This window comes from Salvia splendens, chromosome 9 (assembly GCF_004379255.2).
Source record: "Salvia splendens isolate huo1 chromosome 9, SspV2, whole genome shotgun sequence".
In the NCBI taxonomy this organism is placed as follows: Eukaryota; Viridiplantae; Streptophyta; class Magnoliopsida; order Lamiales; family Lamiaceae; genus Salvia; species Salvia splendens.
Window position 1 is genome coordinate 16546461 of NC_056040.1, and position 16463 is coordinate 16562923.

The 16463-nt window shown below is 34.0% G+C and overlaps 1 protein-coding gene across 1 annotated transcript; it reads right to left on the reverse strand.

Annotated features, from left to right (window-relative positions):
• Positions 1 to 79: 79 nt before the first annotated feature.
• LOC121746606 (translation initiation factor IF3-1, mitochondrial-like) lies at positions 80 to 4319 on the reverse strand. Its single transcript, XM_042140505.1, has 8 exons — positions 4011 to 4319; positions 3823 to 3904; positions 3535 to 3605; positions 2767 to 2865; positions 2513 to 2569; positions 2137 to 2205; positions 1374 to 1439; positions 80 to 1263 (listed from the first exon to the last, which is right to left on the reverse strand). The coding sequence occupies exons 1-8, from the start codon at positions 4236 to 4238 to the stop codon at positions 310 to 312; spliced, it is 1626 nt and encodes a 541-aa protein (XP_041996439.1). The 5' UTR covers positions 4239 to 4319; the 3' UTR covers positions 80 to 309.
• Between the last annotated feature and the right edge of the window lie 12144 nt (positions 4320 to 16463).

Sequence of the window (16463 nt, forward strand, 5' to 3'; positions counted from 1 at the left end):
TTATGCAGAAATATTTATATCTTTAGTTTATCTTCATACCAGAAATATAAAACAAAATATAAACATGAATAAATCGATGTGTTCCCAATAACTCACGTTTATTAATAGTACTGTATTTCATAGTAATATAAGCTGTTGAGTCTGAATCATTTTTCTAGTACAACAAGCGTTGATATCGCAAAATAGATGCAACTTTTCCATCTACTAAATTATAGCTGAATCAATACGAAGAAAAATAAATGTACGCAACTAATCTACAAAAAATAAGCCATATGAAAATTGATGAAAGGCATCTAGAGGAACTATACCTCACCGTTTGTGTGCTTGCTTTTCTCTCTCTTCAGCACTAAATATTCCATATCTTCCTTGCCCAGAATCTGCAGCCGGAGACGGGGCCACAGGCGTTCTAGGATTTTTTGCCTGAGACGAGGCTGCAGCCGAAGGTTCTCTAGGATTTCTTGTTGGAGACGAGGCCACAGCTGGAGGTACATTTTGCTGGTGTCTGTTGGCTGCTGGTGCTGGTGCTGCTGCCGCTGCCTCTGCCTTTGGCACGCTGAATATACCGTAACTTTTGGGCGGTAAGTTCTGATTAGTCGAGGAGGAAGAACCTTGCTTGGGAATTCCACGAGGAGGAGACTCAGCTTGCTGACCTAGTCTAGTTCTAGGCAACGTGTTCATGCCAAAATGCGTCTGGTTTTCTTGATTTGGAGATGGAGGCCCTCTGTTTGGGGTGTTTGTGGTACCACGGCAGTTCAAACCCAGGGGTACCCTTGGCGGATAAGCAGGCTGAGGCACCTCGACTTGCTGGCCAGGTCTCATTCTAGGCAGCGTATTCATGCCAAAACGTGTCTGGTTATCTAGATTTGGAGATGAAGCCACTCTGTCTGCAGTGTTAGTTGCACCATGGCCGTTCACAGCCACAGGTACCCTCGGTGGATACACAGGTCGAGGGGTTTCTGTTTGGGTCCCAGATGGAATAGATGAAGCTGTATGCTTTGAACGTTCAAGCTGACCACTTTCTACATTGTCCATCTCAAAAATCAGGTGCGCATCACCATCATCTCCGTCAAAAGCATTCCAGTTGGATTTGTTAGTCTGAGCATCTTCAGCCGAGGCTTCTGTCGCCTTTGGAGAGTCGGCGGTTGCAGAAGCTTTCTTTCCTGAACTCTTGTTGGCAGGACCATATTTGATGTGCCTGACAACAACAAATGCCTGCTTCTTTTCATACTTGGGTCCACTTTCCACGACAGCAACATCAGCAATCTGATGAAGATGATAAATTTAAAATCATGATCAAGTAGAGGGGAAAAACAGGGAACTTAAGATGAGAATCAGCAAGAGAAACCACAAGAGGAATGGGAGTAAGATGCTACCAAAGGAGTAAATTTAGATAACAATGATTTCAAGTCCACGCCCTCATTAGCATCCGCAGCTGTACACTATCAAAGAGAAAATTACAGAAACTAGTTACTGAAGACTTAGCAGTGGAGATATGTATAGATTTCTCATCATCATTATATTGAATTTTATATATGATCATTTGCAGTGGGAATCCACGCTTAGAACTCTTAAAAAAAATACTTAAACAAGACATTAACTACAGGTATAATAAGTGTCAATGTAAATCTTTTTTGCTGTCTGAGAATATATCAACCGCATATCATAAGTGAATATTAAACATTTGGCATTTGAATGTTAGATCTATTACATAGAATCAAATAAACCATTTTCCAGAGTCAAGTTTCTCATGCAAAAATCTTAAATTGGGCATCCAATGTAATAGTGCCAAGAGAAAGATAATAAGAGAAAATAAAGCGACACAAAAGTATTTATTTGGGTGTTGCTAGTTGATAGAGGTGTACAGCTATTATTTTCAATTAAATACACAGAAACAAATTTTTATTTATTTAGGAACAAACAGCTCTTTGTATTTTCTGGTTCCATAAGTTTCAAATGTAGGATGATATTGAAGAAGAAAATAGCCATGAACTCTCCTTTTCTTCTCACGCTTCAAAAGATACTTCAAATTCAAAAGATACTCATTTCCAGGACCAACAACTGCCTCCGAAGTCCAAACACAGTGGAGAATGATTCTTCCAGTAAAGGGAACAGAAAGGACAGAGAGTTAGTGAGTACCTTTACTCGATAACCTTTTTCCATGAGTCTCTTAGCCATATCAGCTTTTATTTTCAGATCGTTTTCTTTCTGATACAAACAAAGCCATTGGAGGCCAGAACTTGTTAGATGTGATAATACACTTGAATAAGCTAAAGAGTCAAAAGGGTAAAGAGCACATCACGGTTTTGTCAAAAGCCATTCATAGATTTATTCAACCTCCAGAACACTTGTACCGTGCACTTCTACTAAAAGTCTAAAACTAGAGAACACATGTAAAATTTCCCTAGACGTGCAAGTACTACCCAATAGTAAGTTCAGAGATCGTATATGGAACTAATATGGATTAGTTATAACCATGGAAGTAGTTGGAAATAGATAAGAGGTACATGCTTACAATTTTAACACCAAATCTAAGTTCTTTCGGTGCTCCAGGCCTGAGTGTGGTGTCGGACTGCACGAAACAGAAAACAGCAATTATAAAAAAAAATAGTTAAAATCCAAAATTACTTACATTCACCACTCAACTCCCACAGCTTCTTCATCTGATAATTCGAGGTGAATATCATTATTGAATGATAGAGATTCCTAACTCTTTAGCCTATATGCAACCAAATTAAAAAATACTCTTATCAATTGGATGTAGTCTACCTTGCTTTTAGCACGATCCTTTTCTTTTGTTTGTTGAATGTACCTTTGTCTGTTGTAGTCAAAAATCTTGCAAACAGGTGGTTTGCCAGTTTTATCAACCTGTAACAAGCAGGTGCTCATCAGTACAGAGACAAAAGCACGACCATGTTGAACTAAAGTAAATGTACAATGTATAACATTATAAAATAAGAGAGCATTTAGAACCATTTTCTACATTGCTCCAGCATGTTGTTTGCATTTTCAAAGTTGCAAGTGCGACAAAAGTAACAGGAAAGAGATCATTCTAAACCTACATAACATGAGATACGGCAGATCTCATTTGCTTATAGCACTTGTCATTTCAGAAAAGGAAGAAATAATGGATAGAACAACTATTGCGCAAACTACACATATTACCCAGCCTTCCTTCAATTTCACCTTTTCTTTTAGGCTTTTAGCATGTTTAGTCAAAGAGCCCCAAGGATTCCACCATGAGATAGAGAGATGATTCATTCTGTACGTGCTGTTGTGCAGCTTTATCATGCTCCCATATATGAGAGTTTTTTTATGTATAATGCACAAATTCGTAAATATTTTCATGCTTAGCTGTGAAAGTTTTTTATATGAGAGTTTTTTGCTGGCTGTAACCAACAAAAAGGACAGAGACTGCGGAACTGACCTAACGGAAAGCAGTAATGCATAAACTTATGAGTATGCAATGTCAAACTTGTCTGCCAGAAGCATGCATAAAATATTTGTAAACTCAAACAAATATCATAAACACCTTACCTCGACCAAATCCAGCTGAGCGTTTTTTGCACGAGCCAATGCTTCATGCCTCGATACTATAATATGATGCTCTACAAGTACACACAGCCAGACTTTATCATCATACAGTAAGTTGGTAATTGCAAAAATTAATAAATAAAAGCTGATTCATTTCTCGTCAGTTTGACATGTTATTTCCCAAGCATCTTTTCCAAATGCAAAAAACCAACACGAGTAAAAAGTTCATCACAAAACTGATGAATATCTAAACCAAAACTCTACATAAAAAAACAGGTAATTATGTAACACCTTCATCAATAACGAGTCTAACCGTCGGAGCCGTGATTTCCTCATTCATCATAGGCTCACTATCATCCTTCGCCGCCTTCTTCTGAATGAACAAAATTACGCATAACATCAACGTCTAAAATTAGCCATCGATCGTTTAATCCAAGAGCTCACCAACGCATACTATGATTATGAACGAAACACTTTACCTTAATAGGTCTTGCATAGAATCTGACTTGTCGGAACAGCGCCCATTGCTCATCTTGAGCGATGAACTTAGGGTGATACAAAATCGGAAGTGATTTTCGTGAAAAGACGAGCTGATCTGCGATAGCTGGAGCTGGATTCAGATTGTAAAATCTCCTGAAATCGTTGAAAAATGCAAGAAATTTAAATCTTGATTCCCTCAATCTACCCCAAAGCACCATATTTTGCATCAGCGCTAACTGTGGAATGAACAACAATTGCGATAAACCCTGAATCGAGATTTCGACAGGAGAATTGGGGAAGAACTTAGGAGATTGGGCTGGTTGATGGGCTGAAAATATGGGCTTTATAATATCACAAGTATTGAGCTGATTGTCTCGTCGGAATATGGGTTTCTTCGATTAGTTCCATATTTTTTTTGTTATTTGTAAATTTTACATCGTCTGTTATTTTGGAAATTAATTGCTTAAAATTTTTAAAAATTCTTGAATTTAACCTGTTCAATTTTTTTTTACAGAAAACTGTGTTTGCATCTTTAGGATTTTTTGAACATCTACATGGTGGGTATTAGTATAATTTATAACAATTATATAACTACGTACATAAAAACATACTACTAGTTCTTAAAATATAGTGATATTCAGGGGGAGAATTATCTTTAAAATGAAAACTTTAGAATTTATCACTTGGCAGCATTATATATCGCACAAAGTATATCAGTTGCTCCAACTGATATTAGCTGGCAACAGATTTTAGTTTATGCTACCAACTTATATAATATGTGATTATAACTGAAGTTTTCAAATGTTCATATTAAGATAATTACTAAACCACTCTCTAGTCTCAATATAAGGTGTACCAGTGGCAGACCTATGTAGAGGTTTGGAGGACTCTTGGAACCCCAACAATTTTAACCATTAGTATATACTCTCTCCGTATTAAAAAAATAGAAACATTTGAAATGACACGAATTTTATTGCACAATTGGTAAAGTAAGTGAGAAGAATTGGTAAAGTAACAGAAAGGAAATGAAAAATGAGTAAAGTAAGAGAGAATAAGAGAAAAAGTAGTGAGAGTAGAGTTAGTGGATTGTGGGGTCTATTTCCTAAAATAGAAAGATTCTAAAGTTTCTATTTTTAAATAACAATCCAAAATAGAAATAGTTATTTTGAAAAAATGGAAGGAGTAGTTTATATTCATAAAATAATATAGTATCTCAGAACAGGTGGTTTGTCTCCTCGCATAGCGTATTTCCCAAGCTATGTTCTACTCTCAATAATCAGCCCATTTGGGGTTTTATTATTTTTGTGATGTTTTTTTATATTTCTTGCATCAATTATACATTTTTACCATTTTTAATTGTAATTGTATTATTTTTGGGATGTTTTTTTATATTTCTTGTATCAATTACACACAAAAAACTAATGTTTTATGTACTTCATTAATTAATATTTTCAAAATTAATCATTTCAATTTTTTTTAGCTAGTATATTTTGTGATGTTTTTTTTCTACAATTATTATACAGAAAAAATTTCATGTTATATAACTTCATAACTTAACTTATTCAAAATTTATTCATAAATAATAATATTCAAAACTTATTCAAAATGAAGTACATAAAACATTAGTTTTTTGTGTATAATTGATGCAAGAAATATAAAAAAAACATCCCAAATATAATATCATTTGGGGTTTTATTATTTTTGTGATGTTTTTTTTATATTTCTTGCATCAATTATACACTTTTATCATTTTTAATTGTAATTGTATTATTTTTGGGATGTTTTTTTTCTATTTCTTGCATCAATTATACACAAAAAACTAATGTTTTATGTACTTCATTAATTAATTTTTTCAAAATTAATCATTTCAAAATTTCTTTTAGCTAGTGTATTTTGTGATGTTTTTTTTTTTATTTTTCTGCAACTATTATACAGAAAAAATTTCATGTTATATAACTTCATAACTTAACTTATTCAAAATTTGTTCATAAATAGTAATATTAAATATATACATGTATCTAGCTTCTATATCATTTTATTAAATCTATCTCATTACTCTTTTTCCCTCGCATCATAATAATGTCGTAACTTTCGGCTACAGCGACATTAAAATATATTTTACAATTGTTACGGAATTGGACCCCCCAACTTCAAAATTTTGCGTCCACCACTGTGTATATATAAGTCTAGACACTCACATATCTACACACGCATATGCATGTCTAAACATGCTTTTTCGCCATTTTCATTCGGGGTTAATGGGTGGCTGACACATGGTCAATATTTTAAATAATTATGAAATCATATATAATATCTACTATCCGTTTCATAGTAGTAAATGTATTTATTTTCAACACTGAGATTAAGAAAAATGTGTGTAATGCATTAAATAAAAAGATAATAAAGTATGAGAGAGGAAAAAGTATAAATAATGAAGTAAGCGTGGGAAAATGTGTTACTTTTTACTAAAACCGTAAATGATTTTATTACTATGGAACGCCCAAAACAGAAAAATGACTCTAGTACTATAGAATGGAATGAGGAGGATTATTTCTTAAATTAACAAGAGTTCAAAATACCATAGGTAAATTAACAATTAGGACCAGAGAGAAAAAGGTGTCTAAGAGCAACTAGGCAAAAAAAGAATTAAAACTAGATTAAAAGTTAAGATTCAGATTGTTTGTGAGTCATGGTTCCTTGTTATTTAACCCTCATTCCCAGTAAGTACGTAGAAGTGAGACCTTATTGTTAGTTGGCTGCAACTGGAGTACATAACTGCAGATATCTCGGGTCATCATCTTGCCCAACTTCATTGCTTGAACGGCTAGGACACTTCTATATTTTCTTCTTTCAACAATTTCAATCTTCATGCCATTTCCTACTCTTTTCCTTGTTCCTCGGCTTTCCCACTCCATCTTTGTGCACTCCCCCGCTAATTCTCAATTCCTATTACATATTGGACTTTTGGACTTTTGCGTAGGATGAATTTCTTACTATATTTTAACTCGTATATTTCCCACTTCCATCAACTAAATACTCCTAGCTTTTACACCCCAGTCCTGTCAATCTTTCAATTTAACTATGTGAGTATTTAATAAGATTGAAATCAAATTTTTATTCCATATTGAAAAAATCGAGTGGGGCAATGAGGCAGTTAATCAGACAGATCAGATTCATATCATATCAGTTGCAACTAAGCATGACCAAAAAATGCTATGACTGTATATTATTTGTTATAGTTTCATTAAATTGGAATGCAAGTTTAAGCTTATTAGAATTCACTGAACCCTTTCATTTTAGTTCTCGATTGTAACAACTTGGGTATATGGATAAATGAAAAGTAATGTAGTACTATTAAAATATACTCCTACTTCCTAGGTGTTTATATTAGTGAAAGTATTGTGTCGAGAGTAAAACGTAAAATTTGAAACTGGATTGTTATCTAAATGCATTTCCATAAACTAGTGTTCATTTTTTTTAAAAAGTTGTCATTGTCTAAATCTAATACCAACTACTATTAAGAAGCATGAAAATAAAATATAGTAGTAAACTTACAAATATTCCTCATTTTCCCCCTAATTGTCCAATAAAGGCCACACGCATTGCAAAGAGTCCTCGGTCCATCCGGCCCTTTCCGCATCAATGGTGTATCGCTCGACTTAACTCCACAATTAGCACAACTACTTTTTATTTCGATGGCTACTTTTGTAGATCCTTCTTGAACCTTCTTCCCGACAAATTGACCTTGATGACGGTGTATTTTGAGTGCAACGTCTCGACGAACATTATATCTTATTCTCTTTTCAAAACATCGACGTTTTTTCTTTTCATAGTACCTAAGTAGACATTGTAGTCTCTTTGGGTCGTCGCTTCTAATAGAAGGCAATGGCCGGCTAGTGCTACTACTATGTCTATGATCGAACTCATACCCTCCCAAAACTAAAAGTGCAAAGTTGACCTTATCACATGGTACGTTGTCGAAAACGAAGACTCGACCAGCGAACGAGAGTGTGGCTTGGCACGGCACATTCCAAGGATCGGATTGAGACGAATGTACAGCGGCCAGAGTCCCATCAGACTCCATCGTGGCTGCAAATAATCACATTCAATTGATTTGAGTGCGAAGCGATGATTTGTTTTTTTTATAGGTGTGCATTCATGCATGTGGTGTGGGGTTTGATGGTTTCAAATGGAGGGTTGTGATTAATTCAATATTGTACTTGCTCGTTTCTATTGTTGTTGATGTTCCAAATGTTGTAGAAGGATGTAGGCAATACTAGATTAGCAATGATAAAGCCATGAATATTTACACCAATTTCTAGTGTTTAGTATAAGATAACATGATGTTAAAATATACTATTAACACGTGCATCGATAAATAGTTAATATTTTTATGCTTATAATGTATAGTTATACAATTAGACTACTTTTTTAATTTAATATATGGAGTAAATAATATACTCAATGGATACTAAATGCTACCAAATATTCAAATTGCTCCAGCTAAAGTAATATGTTAACGTTGTCGAGTTTATAATATGTTTGTAGTAATGATTAAATTACAATTACAAAAACAAAAATACAGAAGGGTTCTCCAAAAGAAATTTAAAAATTACAAACTCTAACATCTTACTTGAAAAATAATATACTATCATTTGTCAAACAATTTAAATGAATGTATAAACTCTTTAAAACATCTTAGTATTTTATAATTTGCGAAAATACACTCTAATTCACCCACTTGAAATAATCCAAATAATTGCAACCCCCAAATTGTCGCTTTCCTATTCAACTAGCCCAAGGTACATGATCCAAAATAGAATAATTAAAGTATTTGATTATTTGATCATAACTAAAAACAGTCCACTCACCACTGTCCTTCAGTGGGACTTGCTGAATATACTTGTTAGGTAAGGATAGATAATTTGATTTTGCATTTAAATTTTGTATGTATAAACTATGCAATTATTAATATATATAATACACACACCATATCGTATCTTCCATGCTATATGATTGTGTGTGGGTTTTATATGATATGCTTACATTCAAACAAGGGTATTTGTTTTTGACATATAGGTGTTTTTGTTTTGTTTTCTGATATCATATATGTTTGTAGTGTATTTGACCATAGAATTTATAGAGGTACGTGCTGTTTTTTATTTAACCTTTTGGAGATATACTAGTTACAATTATACTAATGAATTTATTGCTCGCGAACTGACTACTTAACCAATTAAAATAGTTACGACTTAATAAAAAATGTATTAAAACTATTTTTCATGAGTTCAAGTCAAACTGCAAGACAAAAAAACCGAAACTTTTACACCCTCCAGTCCACCAATACAATATAAATTTGACCGGGCGCTGATTTTAATAAATATAGTAGAAAGTGAGTGGAAAAACTTAGTAGAAGGTGAGTCCTACTTTTATATACTATGTATTAGTTTTATAGTGAATTGTGAATGAAATAAAGTTAGTGGAATGAAATGTGAGATCATTTATCAAAAGTAGTAAAAAAAGCAACTGAGGCATATATTGATGGACCAACGAAAATGACAAAATGAGACACTTATTGAAGGCCACAAAGGGAGTACTTTGGTGGCTAGGTGCATGAATCATGGAATATTTCACAATTCTCGTTCTCACCGAGGCAAATGTGCTCAATCATAGTGTGAGCAAAAAAGAGCAAACTTAAAAAAATAGAAGCTCTTGATGTAATTGCTTATGATAGTTTTTTTTGGTTCATCATAATTTACTTTAATTGATTGCGGGGTTGACTTTTTTTATTCTATTACATTTCTGGATGTTAATTTCTATGCTCTTTGTCCTTCTGATTTGTTTGTCATGACTAATTTTATGGGTAAGCTTGGGCCAGTGTGATTGTTTTGTTCTTTATTTTGTTTATGCTATTGTCCTTAATTAGGATGGTTAAATGGGTTAGACTTGGATGGTTTGTATTGTGTTTAGCTCGCTAATTTCTATGACTTGAGCTTGTTTTGTATTAACAAAAAATCATTGCTAATGTCTAACTCACATTAATTTAACAAGGTACTACAATATAGTAATACACAATCCATTCCAACTTAATAGACCCCTATTGTCTTTTTGGTTGTCTCATACAAGTAGTTTAACTTTTACACCGTGGAGCTAATAAGTAATATGATTATCTCAAATATTATCAAGAACACATAAAATAAAATTAATAATATTACAAAAGAAGAATTGAAAAGTAGTATTACATGTTCAAAATGAAACATAATTATAATGACGTTTTCAATAATTTTAATACAGTATTGTAAGTTGTGGTATAGTTGTTGATCATATGTTAGTATATAAAAATTAATGATATGAATTATTATTTAAAAAATGCAACATGATTTTTTTTAAATGGAGAAAATGTACAAATTAATCAAGACCATCAGATACTTATGATACTTTGGGCAGGTAATTTTATTATTTATAACTATGATATGTTAGTACTAATTATAATTGTTATAGTTAATATCATACTAATAAATTTAATTAATACATGCATATGTCGGCGAAATAGCACATACTATTATTTATATAAAAATGATTAATTATATAATCATGGGATATAAAACAACCGTGAGAGAAAAATATTTCTTCTTGAAATTAGAATAGACAACGCATGAAATGACAACCATGCAAATAAGTGTACTAGTAATAAAAATGGCCTACCCCAAGTCCATATACACAACAGCAGCGAGGACAACATTATTGATTGCATTTTCCATCAAATGCAAATATCGAATAATTATTTACACCATTATAATCGATTAAAAGTCAAATAGAGTATACTAAATGAGAATTTTCTTGTTATATTTCACAAAATGGTGTGCGAGACGTTTTCAATGCATTACATCCCTTTAAATTTTAGGCCCTAATTAAATTATTTTTTGTGCAAGTAATCGCCAAATTTATTTCACTGTGATTTTTATGTATCAATTAATTATCAACTTTGGTTTTTAATTTACGTAATTTTAAGCGAAAATCGAAACAGGATCAAATGATTTTATATAAGAATCCGACTTTACATAAAATTTTAATGATTGGTCACAACTCACAATCAAATTATAAAGTTATTTGATTTAATTTGTATACTAGCATAAAAACAAGAAAGAAGACCCTTGAAATTGACTCAACATTTCCTCCACGCAGAGAAAGAAGCAAATCATATCCTATTGCCAATATAACTCAAAATTCTGCCATCATATTCATATCAGAAAATGAAAATGACTACTCATTTTATTTTCTGATTTTTGTGTGCAAAAATTAACCATTTAATTCGTGTTTACTTCCATCTCTGATTCTCTTCCCATTTCTATATTAGCCTTTTATTTATTTATAGCATTACTAGAGTATTTTTTAGCATTGAAATTGTTATTGTAAATCAAATAATCATACAAGTGGTTATATTTAATATTTTAGACAAATTCTGTTCCATAATTTCAATAATTAACCAATTTATGTGTGGTATTGGGATCCCTGTAGGCTGTATTTTCTTGTTACTTCAATAAAAATAATGAGAAAATTTCATCGAAAATTCTCAACCAAATATAGTTGTGCGACAGCTTGAACACAATGAATGGGCTAGGATAGGACGATATTGTATTTTTGAAAAAGTTTGGGTGTATTTGCCAGCCGCATAGATTTCCCAAAATGGCACACAAACAAAAAACATATCAATGTTAAGTAAGAATAAAAATAAAGAACCAAAATATCTAATCTCCAATATTAAATCCTCATAAGTACTTCACTTATAATTTGATGGTTATTGCTAAAAATAAGTGTAAAGTGGAAAGTGGGATAATGAAACTATACTTTAGCACGATGTTGTCATTTGTCAAAGTTCTTTTTTCATCTAAACAAAAAATGCATAAACTAACAAAAATAGTGAATATCGATTCACAAAAACAACTAGCAATGATCTGTTACAAAATAAAAACAAACCAAAACCAAAGGCAGAAAATAAAATGCTCTACATATCATATTTATGTTTCTATTACGATTCAGGTCTTATAAAGAGAGATTTGTAAATCTAGAAATACATAATAAAAAACATGAAATCGAGGGAGAAATGATAGAGTATTTGATTCACATAAATAAATCACAATACTATATTTTAGTAAGACGATACATTCATTGTAGACTATGGTAAGTTGACAAAATATTATTAATAGAAATGCAAAAGGGTCCAAATCCGATCGGCTTTGCTGAAAAATGTCCAAACACAAATAGATGAGTTTGACTTGTGGGGAATACCATTTTTTTCCTTTTCACACTCTAATTCAATTTTCATTTCACTTTTATTCAATAAGTTGCCCCACATTTTCTTATGGGCAATTTTGCATTTCAAACGATGGGTGTGAATACTGCCATATATACAACATTTTAAACTTTTTGTGTGCCTTTATATTATTTTTAAATTGAATGATAAGAGCATCCGCAGCGGTGCTCGCTGGGATAGACGGCGTCCGTGCCGCTGGCGCGGCAACGTGCTGTCCGTCGTTGCGCTCTCGCCGCTGGCACGGCGCTGCTCGATGTATCGAGCTCATCCGTGCCGCTGAGCAGGCGACGTGGCGCGTTTCTATTCGCCAATGGATTATCCGTTGGATTTTTAAAAAAAAAATCGAAAATAATACCAAAAATTAAAAAAATATTTTCAAATTCCCAAAAATATAGTCGTTTTATTACCGTTTTTTTGAATTTTTTATATTTTTTTAAATCCCAAAATCATCTATAAATACACACATTCATCATCCATTTTTCACATCAAATCATCTCTCATTCATATTTTTTCGTACAACTCATCTACATCTTCATCTCTCACTCAAACCCTCTCTAAAAAATTCAAAAATGGATTTCACCGATATCATTGCGGAAGCGGAGCGCGAAGAACAAGAATTCTATGAACAATATCGTGCCGCCTATGAAGCCTATGTCGCCGCCACTACCCCCGCCTCTCCTCATCAACCAACTAGATCAATTCGCCGCTACATCCCTCGTGACCGGGAGGGAGCCAACGAAAGGCACGTTGCCGACTATTTTCCCGACCAGCCGCTGTTTCCGGAAGATTACTTTCGGTGTCGTTTTCGCATGTCATAACGGTTGTTTATGCATATTGTCAACACATTGTCCGCCCGTGTTGAATACTTTCAATCACGTAAAGACGCAACCGATCGGCAAAGTCTCTCGGCATTGTAGAAGTGTACTTGTGCCATCCGACAACTTGCTACTGGGCAAACCGCTGACCTCTTCGATGAGTATTTGCAACTGAAATCCTATGCCTCAAATTTTTTTTGCGACGGCGTTCGTTCTACTTTCGGTGAGGAATTCCTTCGGGCACCCACCACCGATGATTGTTAACGGTTGCTTCATCTTCACGAAACAGTCCACGGTTTTCCTGGTATGCTTGGCAGCGTTGACTGCATGAATTGGAAATGGAAGAATTGTCCAACTGCTTGGAGGGACAATACTTAAGCGGCCACAAAGGCGGCGACCCAACGCTTATCCTTGAAGCGGTCGTCGACTACCGACTATGGATTTGGCATGCATATTTCGGTGTTGCCGGATCCAACAACGACTTGAACGTGCTCTATTCTTCACCACTCTTTAATGATGTTTTGAATGGTGTAGCACCGGCGATCGACTTCACCGTCAACGGAAATGCATACCACATGGGTTACTATCTCGCCGATGGTATCTACCCAAGGTGGTCGACTTTCGTGAAGACGTTCAGCAATCCGCAAGACCCGAGGTGGGTTCTTTTTGCGCAGCGTCAAGAGTCTGCTTGGAAAGACGTCGAAAGAGCTTTTGGGGTCCTTCAAGCCCGATTCAACATTGTGAAGGCCCCGTCTCGGCTGTGGTACGTTAAGAATATTGCCGACATCATGTACACGTGTATTATCTTGCACAATATGATTATAGCTGACGAAGGACCGAAGGCGGCTAACTTTTACTACGAGGATGAAGCCGGAAGCTCAACCACGAGGTCTCCCCCACGCCGAGGTGTGCATACGACGGTAGGCGAGAGGATCGAAACAAGACACACAATGCGCGATACAAGAACCCACATTGAGCTACAAGAAGACCTAATCAAACACATTTGGGCGAAATTCGGCCACGAGTAGTGGTTTTTTTTTAATTTTATGAATTTAATTATGTAATTTTAAATTTTTAGGATTTTAATTATGTAATTTTTAATTTCTAGGATTTTAATTATGTAATTTTTAATTTTTTTTATAATTTGTAATAGTATTCCAGGTATTTTTAATATATTTTAATATTGTGGAAATGTTTTTATTTAAATTGAATAATAGAATGATGAGACCCTTGAGCATGTCCTTGCGGAAGAGTATGAATGTGAGTATTGTGCTTTTGGAGAATAGCATGGAGTAAAAAATTAATAAAAGTAGGTCCGGACCCACATCCGTGCTCTTTGGTAAGAGTACAGATGTTGATGCTAAAATTATGTGTCCAACATTATTTCTGTACAACGATGTCAAAGAGAAAATATCAAGTTTGTTATACTTTTTTCTCCGAATAATTAATGCGTTAGTAGACTCAATAAAAATATCTCAATTTTGTGTAAGTCATAATATCCCATGCTTGACTTTGGTGTATGTTTCATTTCTCATTTGCAATTTTATTCACGTAACATAAAATCATAAGTTCATATATATATATATATATATATATATATAGGTAGTGATCAAGATATAACTAATCTTAAGTGTATAACTAGAGAACAAATCTCAACCACACATCTTAATGGAACAAATATTATTTATTTTAATAATATAAAATAGGCCAAGGGTATTTTTGGAAATTACATTATTTCCTTCCCAATTTCCACCTCTCTATCAATATTTACAGAGAGAGGATGACTATGGCGGCGAAGGTAGCGGTTGAATTGGTGCCTCACCCTGTCAAAGAGAAGCTCCCCGGCGTCGATTTTTGCGTCAACAGCAATCCTTCATGGGGTATCCCTCTCTGTCAATGGCTCGAAGTACTCCAATTGCAGAAACAGAGCTTTCAATTGAACTCGCATATTGATGATCATCCCTAATTAATTTCAAAAAACTAATGCAGGTGAATCTGTGATTCTAGGATTTCAACATTACTTTGTAATGCTTGGAACTAGTGTGATAATTCCTACCAGTATTGTTCCTTTCATGGGTGGAAGCAATGTTAATCAATTTCATTAATTTCACCTGGATGGCGGTCAAGCTTCGAACGCGACATGGGTTGTGGGACAAGTCATTTTAATTTTTTTAATCCAAACATTTGTGTATTTAAAATTTGTACGCGTGTACAATTCACAATTCATCCCATAGTAATTCTTTGTCTGTAGTTGGATCCCTCAGCTAATATGGACGTATGATCCATTGTAATAGTTCTTATAATATCAATTATTGCAGTCAAATTTTCATCTGTATGATAGAATAAACATAAATCAGAAATAAAATAAAGTGATTTGAGCAACAAGCATAAAACACAAGTGTTTAATTAACAAGTGCGATCACTATTAGCATGATTTTACTTCACTCTTGTTAACAAAACACATCACTATTCGCATGATTTTACTTCACTCTTGTTTACAAAACACATCACTCTTAACATGATTTTACTTCACTCTTGTTTACAAAACACATCACTCTTAGCATGATTTTACGTCACTCTTGTTTACAAAATACATCACTCTTAGCATGATTTTACTTTACTCTTGATTTCAGTTTTCAACATACTTATAATTTTGTTACGTAATTTTCCAATGATCTTCTCCGAAAACAAGAACCGCTCAACAAAATTTGTACGACATGATTCCTATTTCCCATCTTCTATATTTATACGAATATATGATAAGAAATCGAATAAAAAATCAATCATTTTTTTTCGTCTAATCAATTAGCAATTCCATGTCATATTAACATTAAATAAAGCAAAACTGAAAAAGAACAAACAAACTGCAGACTCTCTAAATTCTTCCACACTATCCACTCTTCATCTATATAACTTCCACTAAACTTGCCAAATTCCAAAAGCGAAAAAAAAATGTCTGCTAAATCATCCGATCCAAAGAAGAAAATTCTGGTCGCCTCCGACGATGAGAGCAGTGACTACGAAGATAACTCTGAGCCCAAGCCTGCGCGAGAGGAGAGATCGGAGCAGGTCATATTCCTGCGGCGGAGCGCCAGCAGCTGCGTCGAGGTGAAGAAGACCAACGGATTTTGGATTGAATTTGCAATGACGTAGCCTAAATTTGGCTGTCAATGACCATTATACCCCCGTTTTGTTATTGTGGAGTAAATTTGTGAGAGATGGAACTAATTTCTCCTTTAAATTCTAAAATTGCATGTATTAATACCAGCCCTTGATTTTCTTAATCTTGTGGCTGTGATTTGTTCTCTAGTTATTTGGTTAAG